Below are 12,850 nucleotides of genomic sequence, written 5' to 3'. Positions count from 1 at the left end.
GACCCCTAAAAAAAACAAAAATGAGAAGTTGGGGGGGCATTGCTTGAGAGTAAGTTGCTGTGCTTTTCTGCTCCCCCTTTTTCTTGTGATTTGTCAGCACATTTTAAGGTAACATGCCTATTTTATGACTGTGTACAGAGGTACTAATATGTAGTTTACCTACCGAGATATACACATTTTAATTTGCAGGAGGGATCTTCTCCTGAAATACCAAGTTCAGAAAGAAAGAATAAACGAAGGAAGATTAAAGGCAAAAAAGGTGAGTAACTGTGGGAAGTTGGTTGGTGTTGCTTTTATTGTTTTCAGTTTGTTTAGGAGGCCTCCTATAGAGATTGTAGTTGATCTGGATAGTGAGGCCTCGACAGACATAAAAATGGGTTCTGCGCCTGCACAGGACAACTTTGGGTAATATTGATTAGCTCCTCGCAACGCCTTTTAACTGCCTCTGCACGAGCCGTGCAGTACCTATACTGGCAGTTAGGCCTAAGTGAGGGGGCCAGAGAATTACCATTGGTTTCTTTTGAATGGTAGATGGTACCTGCCTCAAGTTCATAACAGAAGTCTGACTTCATTATATGTAGGATCTGCCAACCTCATCAAATAGAAGGTGACCATGTTGGAATTAATACTAAACATAAGCCCCAGTCAGACATTCAAAGAGAACCCCATTGAACAGACGTACAGGGCTGGAAATGGATCGGAAATCCTGCCCTCACCCCGTCACTCACTCTCCCGCCCTGCTCTTCATGCTTAGAGCAGTGTTTTGTTTGAAAAGACAAAAAGTGTAAGTGTGACTACCGCTATTTCCATGATCAGGAGATTGAGGTGTCCCTGCCTCCCATTTATGTGATCAAGTCATGCTTTACAGCATTCGTCTCTTAAGACCAATGCTGCTCAAAGCAGGGCAGGAGAGTGAGTGAGGGGCTGGGAGCTTTGGAATCTCATCTGTATCATTCTACTTTTATTAGGTCCCAGTCTGGCACTTTGCACAAACTGGGCCCCAGAAGGCTAACTGCAGTAATGACTATATGAATGTTCTCAAAGAGGTAAAATGCTATGGTGCCATATAGCTTTATTTCCCTTTGCAGAGCGTTCTCAGGTAGATCAGTTGTTGTCTATTTCCCTGAGAGAAGAGGAATTGAGCAAGTCACTGCAGTGTGTAGACGGAAGCCTCTTACCAGCTCGAGCTGCTTTGCAGGCAGCTTATATTGAAGTCCAGAGGTTGCTTGTAATGAAACAGCAGGTACCCTTGCATTTTAACTACTCTTAGCTCCAGCGCTGACAGTTTCAGACAATGATCTTCGATGGACTTGCTTGAATTGCTCTTGTTTCCTAGATATCGGTGGAAATGGGCGCTTTGAGGAGCCAGAGAATTCAGATCCTGCAGGGGCTGCAAGGTACTTGTATCAGTCTTGTTGTTGCTGACCTTTGGGATCCATATAAGGCCTACAGCAAGTGACCTTGATGTGTGAAATTACCTTTTCTCATGGTTTAGTTTCTTAGAACTGTTCGAAGGAGGGATTTTAAGTGTCACAGTAAGTTTCCCCAAACAGCAGATAGGAGATTAGAACTAAGGTAGAACAGAAGAAAATGGGTTAACTGAATGCTCTAGTTTTGCCCAAGATTCTGGGACATAGATGGCCACCAATGCTTTAAGTTAGCTGAAATACTGGGATTCAAAGAAAATAACATCTGGGGAAAGGGGTTTGCCACACAGACCACATACACCATTAATTAACATTGAGTGAGTGAGTGCAGGGGCCAACAGAGCAATCCCCACTTAACTGAATCAGAAGAGAACACAAGTCAGAAGCTGACTGTCCTCTTCCTGACCCAGTTGACTTGCTCACAGTACCTGGGCTTGCAGAAGTGGGGGACAGAGCTTCCACCTCCTGATAAAGGTTTGTTTAGGAAACTTCTCGTCTTTTAAAAAGTATGAAACATGTTCTGTCTCTCTAGAAACCTATGAACCTTCTGATCAGCTGCTGCAGCTTCATCCAAATGTCTCAGGTGAAAGAAGAAATGGCAGACTTCAGCTAACACAAGACCTAAATGCTAATTCTAGCATCCTGCCTCTCTTGGAAACTGCATCACCTCTCTCTGCCCAGATATCCCCAGTTCCTTTGACAGTCCCTCTACATGTAAACACACCACCTACATTCCAAACCGCAGATGGCATTGGAGCTATCACAGTTCCTGATTCCTCCATTCAAATCAAGCAAGAACCTGCCTCTCCAAAGCTTAGAGAAGAGAATGTGAATGTTCCTGTGCAGAGCTCTCCATGTTCTCCACTGGCAGAGCTTCCATTTCAAGATGGTATGTTGGCTTGACTCTTGTTAGGATAATTTATATTTTAAGTGGGTGGCAATAATTTTGTTCCCACCTGTGTGTGCATTCATGCACAGTGTCTCAGTTTTCAAGGAGAATTCAGCGCCACCATTCCTGGGCAGTAAGTGAGAATGAGTGCAGCCTTAGAGGGGCCTCACACAGCACTTTTGCTCCCCAGTTAGTCTTCTCTGGAAGTGAAACAAAGAATCGACTCGGGTCACTCTACTGAAGAACTTCCAGTACTAATTCTGCACTTTTGCAACGTCATTTGATCTTGGACAAGCGGAGGGATGGCAATGCCTCCTAGCTAGCCCAACCTAGGGTCAGTCTTAATAGCGTTTCCCGACTAACTACACCAGTGTGCTGGGAAAAGACGCACTTTTGACAACCTCCCTTTCCCCAGGTTGTTCTCTGTGGTGCCACAAATATGTCCCCAAAGGCAATGCAGCACTTATAATATGTCTATTTTCAGGTGTCACAGAGGGCTTCTTGGAGAAAGAGAGGTTGTAAAAAAAATGGCCCTTCCCTGATGTGCTGGTGTAGGTAATCTAGAAGTGCTGTTAGCCTTCTCTTCTCACTGTACCAGTATTTCCTTGCTCTGTCAGCCACTGTATTTAAATAAACATGGCACAACCTAGTACACTTGTAATGATTTTATTAAGACAAAATGTACATACAATCAAATGCTTTCTTAAAAGTAATTATTTTACAGAGCCATTTCATTCCTAGTTCTTAGCACATTCACACAATTTAAAAAATATGCACCAACCACCTTCCGAACAGAAAATAAGAGGAAAGAAAAAGGTGATCGGAATTGTTTCTCCTTCATATACACATGTGGACAAATGTGTTGGTACCCCTCCACGAAAAAAGAACCCACAATTGTCTCTGAAATAACTTGAAACTGACAAACGTAATTGGCACCCATCATTGTTTGTTCCGCATTTTACAAACATCAGACTTTGCTTTAGAGTTTTGATGCAACAGAATATCCTCTATAATAAAACGCTTCGGTGTGATCCCGTGTCCCTGTGCCCGTGTCTTTCTTGGCCGTTCTGGGCATGCGCTCTGCGCATGCCCAGAACGGCCAAGAAAGATACGGCCGCAGAGACACGGCGGCCATGTTGAGGACAGCAGCGGCCGAAGAACGGGCTACGGGGAGGGCAGAGGCGGCAGCGGGTGGACCGGGAGGGCAGAGGCAGCTGCGAGGGGACCGGGAGGGCAGAGGGGGCAGCGGGGGGAACGGAGGAAGATACGGCCGCAGAGACACGGCGGCCATAATGACGAGAGTGGCGGACGAAGAACAGGCTACGGGGAAGGCAGAGATGGCAGCGGGGGGACCAGGAGGGCAGAGACGGCAGCGGGGGGACCGGGAGAACAGAGGCGGCAGTGGGAGGAAACGGAAAAAAGAAATGAGCCAGCAGCAGTAGGGAAATAAGAGAGGGGAGAAGAGGGGAGGGGAAAAAAGAAGATATAGTGGGGCAAGGGGGAGGGGGATGGGAAGAAGGGAGTGCAGGAGGGGGGAAGGTAGAAGACAATTGGGTGGGGTGGGAGGAAGGAAAAGAGATACAAGAGTGTGGGGCAGGAGAGAGGGAGGGAGAGTGGGCCAGAACTCTCAGAAAAGGACCCCCACTCAAGACCAGAGGCGGCAGTGGGCCCAGCCGGGAGGAGGAGGACGCGGTGCAGCCAGAGGAGGCGGAGATAGCTGGCCCCAAAGGTCTACTAGCGCCCGTTAATTTTAACGGGCTTAAAATCACTAGTTTCAAATAATAACACAAATGAAAATGGCATGGATGAAGATGATGGGACCTTTAACTTAATATTTTGTTGCACAACTTTTAGAGGCAGTCACTGCAAACAAGCTATTCCTGTAGCTCTCAGTGAGACTTCTGCGCCTGTCAACAGCTAGTTTGGCCCACTTTTCCTGAGCAAACTGCTCCAGCTGTGTCAGGTTTAAAGGGTGCCCTCTCCAGACTGCATGTTTCAGTTCTTTCCATAGATGTTCAATAGGATTCAAATCAGGGCTCATAGAAGGCCACTTCAGAATAGTCCAATGTTTTGTCCTTAGCCATTCTTGGGTGCTTTTAGCTGTGTGTTTTGGGTCATTATCCTGTTGGAGGATCCATGACCTGCGACTGAGACAGAGCTTTCTGACACTGGGCAGTACATTTCGCTCCAGAATGTCTTGATAGTCTTGAGATTTCATTGTTCCCTGCACAGACTCAAGGCATCCCGTGCCAGACGCAGCAAAGCAGCTCCAAAACATAACCGAGCCTCCTCCATGTTTCACAGTAGGTATGGTGTCCTTTTCTTTGAAAGCTTCATTTTTTCATCTGTGGACATAGAGCTGATGTGACTTGCCAAAAAGCTCCAGTTTTGTCTCATCTGTCCAAAGGACATTCTCCCAAAAGCATTGTGGCTTGACAATATGCATTTTAGCACATTCCAGTCTGGCTTTCTTATGCCATTTTCATTTTGTGTTATTATTTGAAATATTCTGTTGCATCAAAACTCTAAAGCAAAGTCTGTTTTTTGTTAAATGCGGAATAAACAATGATGGGAGCCAATTACATTTGTCAGTTTCAAGTTATTTCAGAGACAATTGTGGGTTCTTCTTTTTTTCATGGAGGGGTACCAACATATTAGTCCACATGTGTACTTGGTGGTGATTTTCTATTAATTGGCTAAACTGACAGCATTTAGAATAACCATATTCTATGTGCAAACATTACTACTAACTATTGAAGTTGTGTTCACACTATCACTACTTCAGCCTCGGAGCTTAGCTGGGATTGGTGGATACACCTGGTGCATGATTAGTACTGCTGGGTGGCTACAGTGCACCATCCACACACTTCTGGTTAATGGCTCCAGGGGAGCAGCCTGTGGCAGCCATTAGCCTCCAGGGACCTACATGCAGTCCTGACAGGCCCTGCACTGCCCCTCAAGCTGCCTTCATCCTGGAAAGCCTTCAGTGCATCACTTGCCATCCTCCCATTGGTCTCAATGCTGGAGAGGGCAGCAAAAGCAGCTCCCAACTGCACGTGGCCTTATTTGGCAACCCCCAGAGCACTTTGAAACTAATTGGCAAGCTTATTAAGGTGAGGGAGTGTTCCAAGCGAGCAGCAGGCACCATAACCCCTTCTCCACTGTGGGGAGATCACCCGGGTGTCCTGTGCTTCACCCCAGCTGGGGTCAAAGAGGCCATCCAGGACCAGGCTGACAGGGCTGTGCAATCAGAACACCTTGTCTGAACCCCGGAAATGCACTAGGCAAATCTATGGGTTGCCATGCATCCTGGACAGCACCAGGGGCACTTCCTGTGCCCACGATGGCAGGTGTGCATCCCAGGGGCACAAACTAGCATGATCAGTGGATCCATGCGCTAACTGAGACTTAATCCTAGATTGCATATCTCTGTTAACTTGGTGGACATTAGCCAGGATTGCTGCCATGTGGGGGTTCACACGATCTCACCAAAGTTGGTCAACCCTATTTAACTGGAATTTACATGATTGTGGAAATTCATCCTGATAGTATCATTTCACTCAGATTTTCCTGACTATACGTATTATTCCAGAAGTGTCTAGATTTATTCCAGTCACTTTTGAATATAGTCATAACTTTAACTTGCCTGTTTTCCTCTTTGAGAAGTGCACATTTTTTCCATTAGCATGACTCACCATATCTTCCTATGCCACTCCTCTGTGCTTAGCAGCACACTTTATTTCCAGTATTTGGCTATTAGCCCTTTTGCTGCTGCCGAACAGTTGCTTTCTTATCTTAGTTCTTATCTTATCTTAACATCTTAGTTGCTTTCTTTACTAAACTTCTCAAAGCCACTAAGAGTAAACATTGGGGTGTACAATCTAAATAATCTTCTGTCATTTCAAATATGCTTTGTTACCAAAAAAGCATTTTTTAAACTGCCTTGCACTCCCACTATATGGAGAAATCCTGCCTGATGTGACTGACATCTCCCAACAGTTTACTGATGCTGTGTGATACACAAAATGTATTCTAATTGGTGTGTAATACTACTAAAGCAAAATGTTTAAATGATTTTCTTTGATAGCAATGTTTGAAATCTCAGTTCCAAATTGACTCCACATTTCCACTGGAAGTGCTTCATTGAATCCTCTTACCATTTTTGTCTATATAGAACTGATTCCTTAGTACCCTCTTTTAGTAATACATATATTTTTGATAGTCCCTTTGTATACATTTCAGGATAGTAATAATGTGTCTAACTTGGATTTGCTGTGCCACAAATCAATTCCCTGCCCCACTCTTTACTAGGGATATGCACAAGCTGGTTTGGTGCCGCCTCTCGGAAGTGGCAAACCGGCTCAGGTGCCGGGATCTGAACCGGTTCAGCAGCGGTTAGCGGTTCCCTTAAAAAGTAGGTAAGGAGTTTCTTACCTTACACAGGGCTGCAGCACTTTTCCCTGCAGCCCCTGCGTGTAATCAGCACACATGTCCAATGCTGACCACGCAAATGGCCAGTGTGTGCTCAGTAAAATACTTCTGATATATATAGCAGATCTCATTCCTGGGCAATCTATTATTGCATAATTCTTATAAGTCTCATAAAATTCCTTAGTATATTTGATATTTTAACATATCGAGTTCTCTGCTTTGTCCAATCAAATCCATTCTTTTAACGCAATCTATACTCCCCTGCTCCAGATCCCAATTCAGCTCAAAACTGAGTCCCACCATGCAGGCATAGCTTTAAGAATTTGAAAGCCCTCCTCTTTTAGTTTCTATTGAATAACACTTGCTTTTATTCTTGGAGGCTTAGATTTCCATATAAATTGAGACATACATTTTTGTTTCAGCCTTAAGCTTTTCACTGGAATCCTTACAGGTAGATTTAGAAAATAAATACATGTTGGGAGAAGATTCATTTTAATTGCTGCAATTCTCCCCATCCAAGACAAGTTTAGTTTCTCACTTTGCTATTTTCATTTGATGATGTTGATGAAAGGATATATATTTACTTAATTAAATCTGTGGTGTAGGAAAATTTGATTCCTAAATATCTATCCTCTCCATTTCGCACACTTCAACTCATCAATATCATGTTTTATAGAATCTTGGCTATTAATCCCCATTATCTCATTTATTTAAATAAATCTGATAACAGATATTTCTCCAAATTCATTCATGATTTTTCAGGTTATTCAATAACACTTTAGGCTTGTTGAGAGAGAGAACACAATATCCTCTGTATATAATGTTAATTTGTGTGCTTTTCTTGATGTTTTAATCCTCGGACATTTTCATCACTGCACAAGGCTATAGCCATTTTTTCAATATATCAAAGTTAAACAAAAGATGTGGACAGAGGACATCCTTGCCTCATTCCTTGTTTTCATTCTGTAGGTTCAGATAATACTTCATTTTGATTATATAGTTGATCCATTTACTGATAAATCAATTCAGTTTTGGAGAAATCACTATTTTCATAAAATCCAATTCAACCTCTATCAAATGCTTTTTCATCATTGGCAAAAATATTGCAATTTTATTTTTATTTTTGAGGCAAAATCTTTGTTCAAAAGTTTACTCGTCTTACCTTCTAGTTGCATTCCCCTGAGAAATCCTGCCTGATCTTTGTGAATGTAATATCCTAAAATAGATTCTCTCAATCTCTGAGATATTTTTATGATTAATAGTTGATTTGTTTATTTAACTTATTTATTTACCACCCAAAACACTCATCTCTGGGTACAAAAAAAAATACAAATTAAAATTTAAAAAGATTAGAACAACTTTAAAAACTAAAAATCTAATAAAATCTGGGTGAATAAATCTGTCTTCGGTGCCTTTTAAAAAGTTGTCAGAGACGGGGAAGCTCTTATTTCAACAGGAAGTGCATTCCAAAGCCCAGGGGCAGCAATGGAGAAGGCCCATCCCCGAGTAGCCACCAGCTGGTGGCAACCATAGATGAACCTCTCCAGATGATCTCAACAGGCAATGGGGCTCATAGCGAAGAAGATGATAGTTAAAAGGGATATTGGCCTATAAGAGCTAATTAGCACTGATCTTTATCTGTCTTGGGGATCAAGGCAGTTGTCGCTTCCAACCATGTTTTTGGTATGTTTAAATTATTAATAATTTATCTAAATAGTTGATCCAATGTTGGGACTAATTGATCTATAATTCTTTTTTTTTTTTTTTTGTAAAATTCAGATGTGAACCCACTCTTCTCTGCTGCCAGGGGTCCAAGGGTGTCTCACATGTGGGTTGTGTGACCTACATGACTCAAAGGCAGGACTATGATAATTAGCTTAGTATTTAAGGCTGGGAGGAGTGACCCCCTTCTCAGTTCTTTTTAGTTCCACAAAGGCTCCAGGCAGCTCTCTCTCAGCAGTCAGGCGTTTTCATTTTCATTTTCTTTCCTTTGTTTGTTTTGTCTCTTTCCCTGAGTCACCCTCCCTTCTCCATTTTGTGCTCCAGCCAGCAGGAAAGAGCTTACCCGGTCTTCCAAGCCTGCTGCACCTTTTTTGTTCATTTTGTTCATGTGAGTACTGAGGGGAGTCTAAGCTGCCAGGCTGGCCTGCTCCTCTTCTGCCACCTGCGACACTGCCTCTGCGCCCCTGTTCAGCGGCGTCTCGGAGCAGCACAGCAGCAACAGGACCTTCCTCCTTCAGCAGCAGAGGTTGGGGAAGCGGGCAAAGCAGCGCCTCCACTACTGCTCTCCCCAGACCCCTCTTCCTGGTCACCAGCAGCACTGGAGTGCCCGCAACCCCCGCTCGCCCAGCACAGTCACCCATGGTGGTTGGAAGGCCAAGCGGGCTCCCAGCAATGGCGTCCTCGGGCTCTAAGGCCCCAAAGAAGAAACCAACAAGCAGACCAAGGGTGGCTGTGGAGAGCGGGTCGATAGACTCTGAACCTCCCAGACAACAAGGCAGTGCCTCGCACACTGGTGACCAGGAGCTCAGCCTCGATGGCACCAGAAGAAATGGTGGCACCAGGAGATGACACCATGCTGGGCCTATACTTTTATCTGAACCCCCAACCATGAGTTCCGCAGGGTCATCTAGTCTGACCCAGAATGTCCCTGCAACCCAGGCCTTAACAGATGCTCCTGGAGATATACCACCTGCCTGGGGTTTGTGGATTGAGAATGTATTGGCAAAATCTTTTGAGAGAGATGATGCCGTAAAATCCAAAAAGCAAAAGCGGCCTAGGCAGGCTTCTCCTTCCTCTTCCAGTGCAGCTTCCTCCCCATCTGAGACTCCAGCCCCTAAGAAAGCGAAGAAAAAGAAGAAGCGTGTTAAAAAGTCCAAAAAGGCCAGGTCCGGATCTAGACAGAGGGAACTCAGCGTTCAGTCCTCTAATATCTCTGAACATGGGTCCCCAAGCCTCAGGGTTACTCCTCATAGTGACATGGGGAACTTAGCCACTGCACCCTCACAAGGGGCCCCCCAACGACCCCCTTCCAGCTCCATTGGAGATCCCCATTCACCTACTGACCCAATCAACTTAGGTCTGAGGGCAAATAGTCTGATGCCCAAGAACCAGACTCACCTGAGGCACCCCTGAGACTTTTCCAGGTGGCAGATCTGGCACCTATCATGTCCAAAACTCTGCTTGCCTTGGGCCTTAATCCTCCCGCCTCTCAGGAGATCCAACCAACAGGAAAGAGCACACTGGTTTTCCCAGGTTCTGGCATAGCCCTTCCATTACCTAAACAATTTGTGGAAGCGGTCAAATATGAATGGTCCCTGACCACCCCCTTTAAGAGTGCTACCGCTGTGGCTAATAAGTTTTATTCTTTCCAACAAAAGGGGAGCGAGATATTCACTACGTCTCCTATGGATGCACCAGTGGTACAACTAATTTCTGGCTCTGTAATGACCAGAGACAGGGAATTGGTCCTTAAGGATCCCACAGACAAACGCATGGAACGTGTACATGGGACAACAGCCTTATCTATGAAGGCTTCAGCGGCAGCCTCTATTGTGGCACGAGCCTCTCTAATCTGGCTGGACGGTTTAATTCAAGATCCCCCTCACATCTGTTCAGGTTGTGCCAAACACTATTAAAACTGCACAAGGCGCAAGCATTCATTTCAGATGCTACCCTGGATGGGCTGCGTTTTGCATCTAAGGCTGCTATGGCCCCAGTGGTTGGCCACTGCAACCTCTGGCTTAAATACTGGCAAGTGGATGCTGCATCCAAGATCAGCTTGGCCTCTATTCCATATAATGGCGAAAAGCTATTCGGGAACACAGCTCTAAATGACATACTAGTAGAGTCCAAAGATAGAAAGAAACCCATGCCTCCTTCTTCTAAAAGTCAGGACCGCTTTCAAGGAAGATGGTCATTTCAACCCTTTCGTTCCCTTCGGGGGCAGGGACAGAGGGTCAAAATCCCAACATCCCTACTGGGGTAGAGCTAGGGTCTCTAGGCCGCCGTTTGGGAGTAGGGCCTCCTTCACAGCCTGGTCCGAGCAGCAAATGTGATGGGGCAGGAGAGTTGCCTTTGGGTAGTTGCCTCTCCTCTCACTGGTGCGCTTGGGAGGCCACCACATCAGACCTATTGGTACGCTCCCCTGTAAAAGAGGACTACTCCATAGAGTTGACCAGCCAGCTACCTCACAGAATTCTACCCACTCCCTCATCCTGCTACAAGCAAAGCACCAGGGCCTGCAGGAGGCCATTCCATCAGCTTCTGACAATAGGAGCCATAGAACTCATCCCAAGACACCAGCGTGGTGTGGGAGTCTACTCCATAATCTTCACCGTGCCAAAAAAGGATGGTTCACTACGGAGGGTGCTGGACCTAAAACATCTGAACCACTTTGTGTGCAAGTACACCTTCTGCATGGAATTGCTAAGATCCATCGCAGAGGCCCTACATAATCTGGATCTCCTCATGTCCATAGACCTCAAGGAGGCCTACTTACATGTACCCATACAACAGGACAGTTGCCATCTCCTCCATTTTCTGTATGCGGGGGTTCACTACCAATACAAAGCGCTTCCCTTCGGCCTCCCTTCGGCTCCGCACATCTTCACAAAGGTCCTGGCTCCTGTGATAGCACACCTCAGACTACAGGGCGTACGGATGTTTTAGTATTTGGACGATCTCATCCAGTTGAAGTTACATCAGTTGGCCCAGAAGGACCTGTAAACCACCATCCACATGCTCCAATGTCACGGGTTCCTGATCAACGAAGCAAAGAGTCAACTGCACCCAATACACCAGATCCTTCATCTCGGGGTGCTGCTAGACACTCAACAAGACAAGCTATTCTTTCCACAGGACCGTAAACACACACTGGAGTTAGAGGTACACAAGGTACTGGGCTCGGGTCTCTCGCCTCTCATGGATCTGTCTAGAGTTCTGGGGCTGATGGTGGTGAGTCTACAGTCTGTCCCCTGGGGGCGTTTCCATCTGAGACCACTTCAGTGGTTCCTGCTTCCTTTTCATGCAGATATCACAGTGAAGTCCAACAGGCATGTAACCCTGCCGCAGAAGGTTCTCCACTCTCTATGCTGGTGGACCACCGCCACACACTTGTCGGCGAGAAAGGAATTCCTGGATCCTCCCAAGGTCATCGTCACCACGGACGCAATTAAGAGGGGCTGGGGAGCACACTGCGAACACCAATCTGTCCAGAGCAAGTGGTCGCCACAAGAACGTCAGCACAGTATAAACTGGTTGGAACTCAGCCATTTGCCTGGCCCTATGAGAGTTCCCTTCACTGCCACGTGCTCATTCACACAGACAATACCACAGTAAAGGCTCACGTGAACCAGCAAGGAGGATCCAGATCCAAGTACCTGCAAGCGGAAACAGCACTGCTATTCAACTGAATGGGACACTGTGTGGCATTCTCGATGGCACATCATGTACAGGGCAACCTGAACATGGTAGCGAACTGGCTGAGCCACTCAGACCTCCTTCCAGGGGAATGGCGTCTATGACAGTTTCTTCCACATCATGGAATACTTTGGCCTGCCAATGGATCTGTTTGCGACTCCAGCAAATGCACAACTGCCTTGCTTCTTCACGAGGTTCCCCTGCCAACAGGCGGAAGCGGTGGACACTCTATACTCAACATGGCCAGAAGGCCTGCTTTATGTGTTCCCTCCCACCCCCCTACTGGCACTTGTTCTATGCATGGTCAAGCTTCTACGGGCACAACTCATCTTGGTTGCCCCATATTGGCCACGGAGACTGTGGTTCGCGGAGATCCACAACCTAGCCATGGAACCCCATCTGCCACTTCCCGTCACACCAGATTTTCCTGCAGCAAGGGCCGGCCCAGCACCCAGATCCAGGCTGGTCAAGACTAGCCGCCTGGAAACTGAACAGCGACTCCTAAAACATGGATACTTGGCTTCAGTCCTCAACACGATACTAGCGTCCAGATGGACATCCACCAACAGGATATACCAATCTACATGGAGAGCTTTCCTGTGATGGTCGGCCCGCCACGGGGTCCCCAAGGGGTTCGCCTCCATGACTCATCTTCTACAGTTCCTGCAAGATGGACTGGACA

General features: G+C 46.1%; 1 protein-coding gene across 10 annotated transcripts in view; it reads left to right on the top strand.

Moving 5' to 3' along the window:
- The window catches only part of ZNF106 (zinc finger protein 106), a 101,024-nt gene that overhangs the window by 42,225 nt on the left and 45,949 nt on the right, over positions 1 to 12,850 (top strand). For all 10 annotated transcript variants that reach the window (XR_008314088.1, XR_008314087.1, XM_053286770.1 and 7 more), the window contains 4 exons: positions 190 to 259; positions 1,089 to 1,243; positions 1,337 to 1,397; positions 1,960 to 2,316. Coding sequence is in view for 8 of the 10 variants with exons in the window: in XM_053286770.1 (XP_053142745.1) it covers positions 190 to 259; positions 1,089 to 1,243; positions 1,337 to 1,397; positions 1,960 to 2,316 (643 nt within the window). In the remaining 2 variants the exon portion in view is untranslated. The remainder of the gene's footprint in view (positions 1 to 189; positions 260 to 1,088; positions 1,244 to 1,336; positions 1,398 to 1,959; positions 2,317 to 12,850) is intronic.

This window comes from Hemicordylus capensis, chromosome 1 (assembly GCF_027244095.1).
Source record: "Hemicordylus capensis ecotype Gifberg chromosome 1, rHemCap1.1.pri, whole genome shotgun sequence".
Classification (NCBI taxonomy): Eukaryota; Metazoa; Chordata; class Lepidosauria; order Squamata; family Cordylidae; genus Hemicordylus; species Hemicordylus capensis.
Note: the sequence above shows the minus strand (reverse complement) of the source record. Positions and strands in the feature narration are given on the sequence as shown.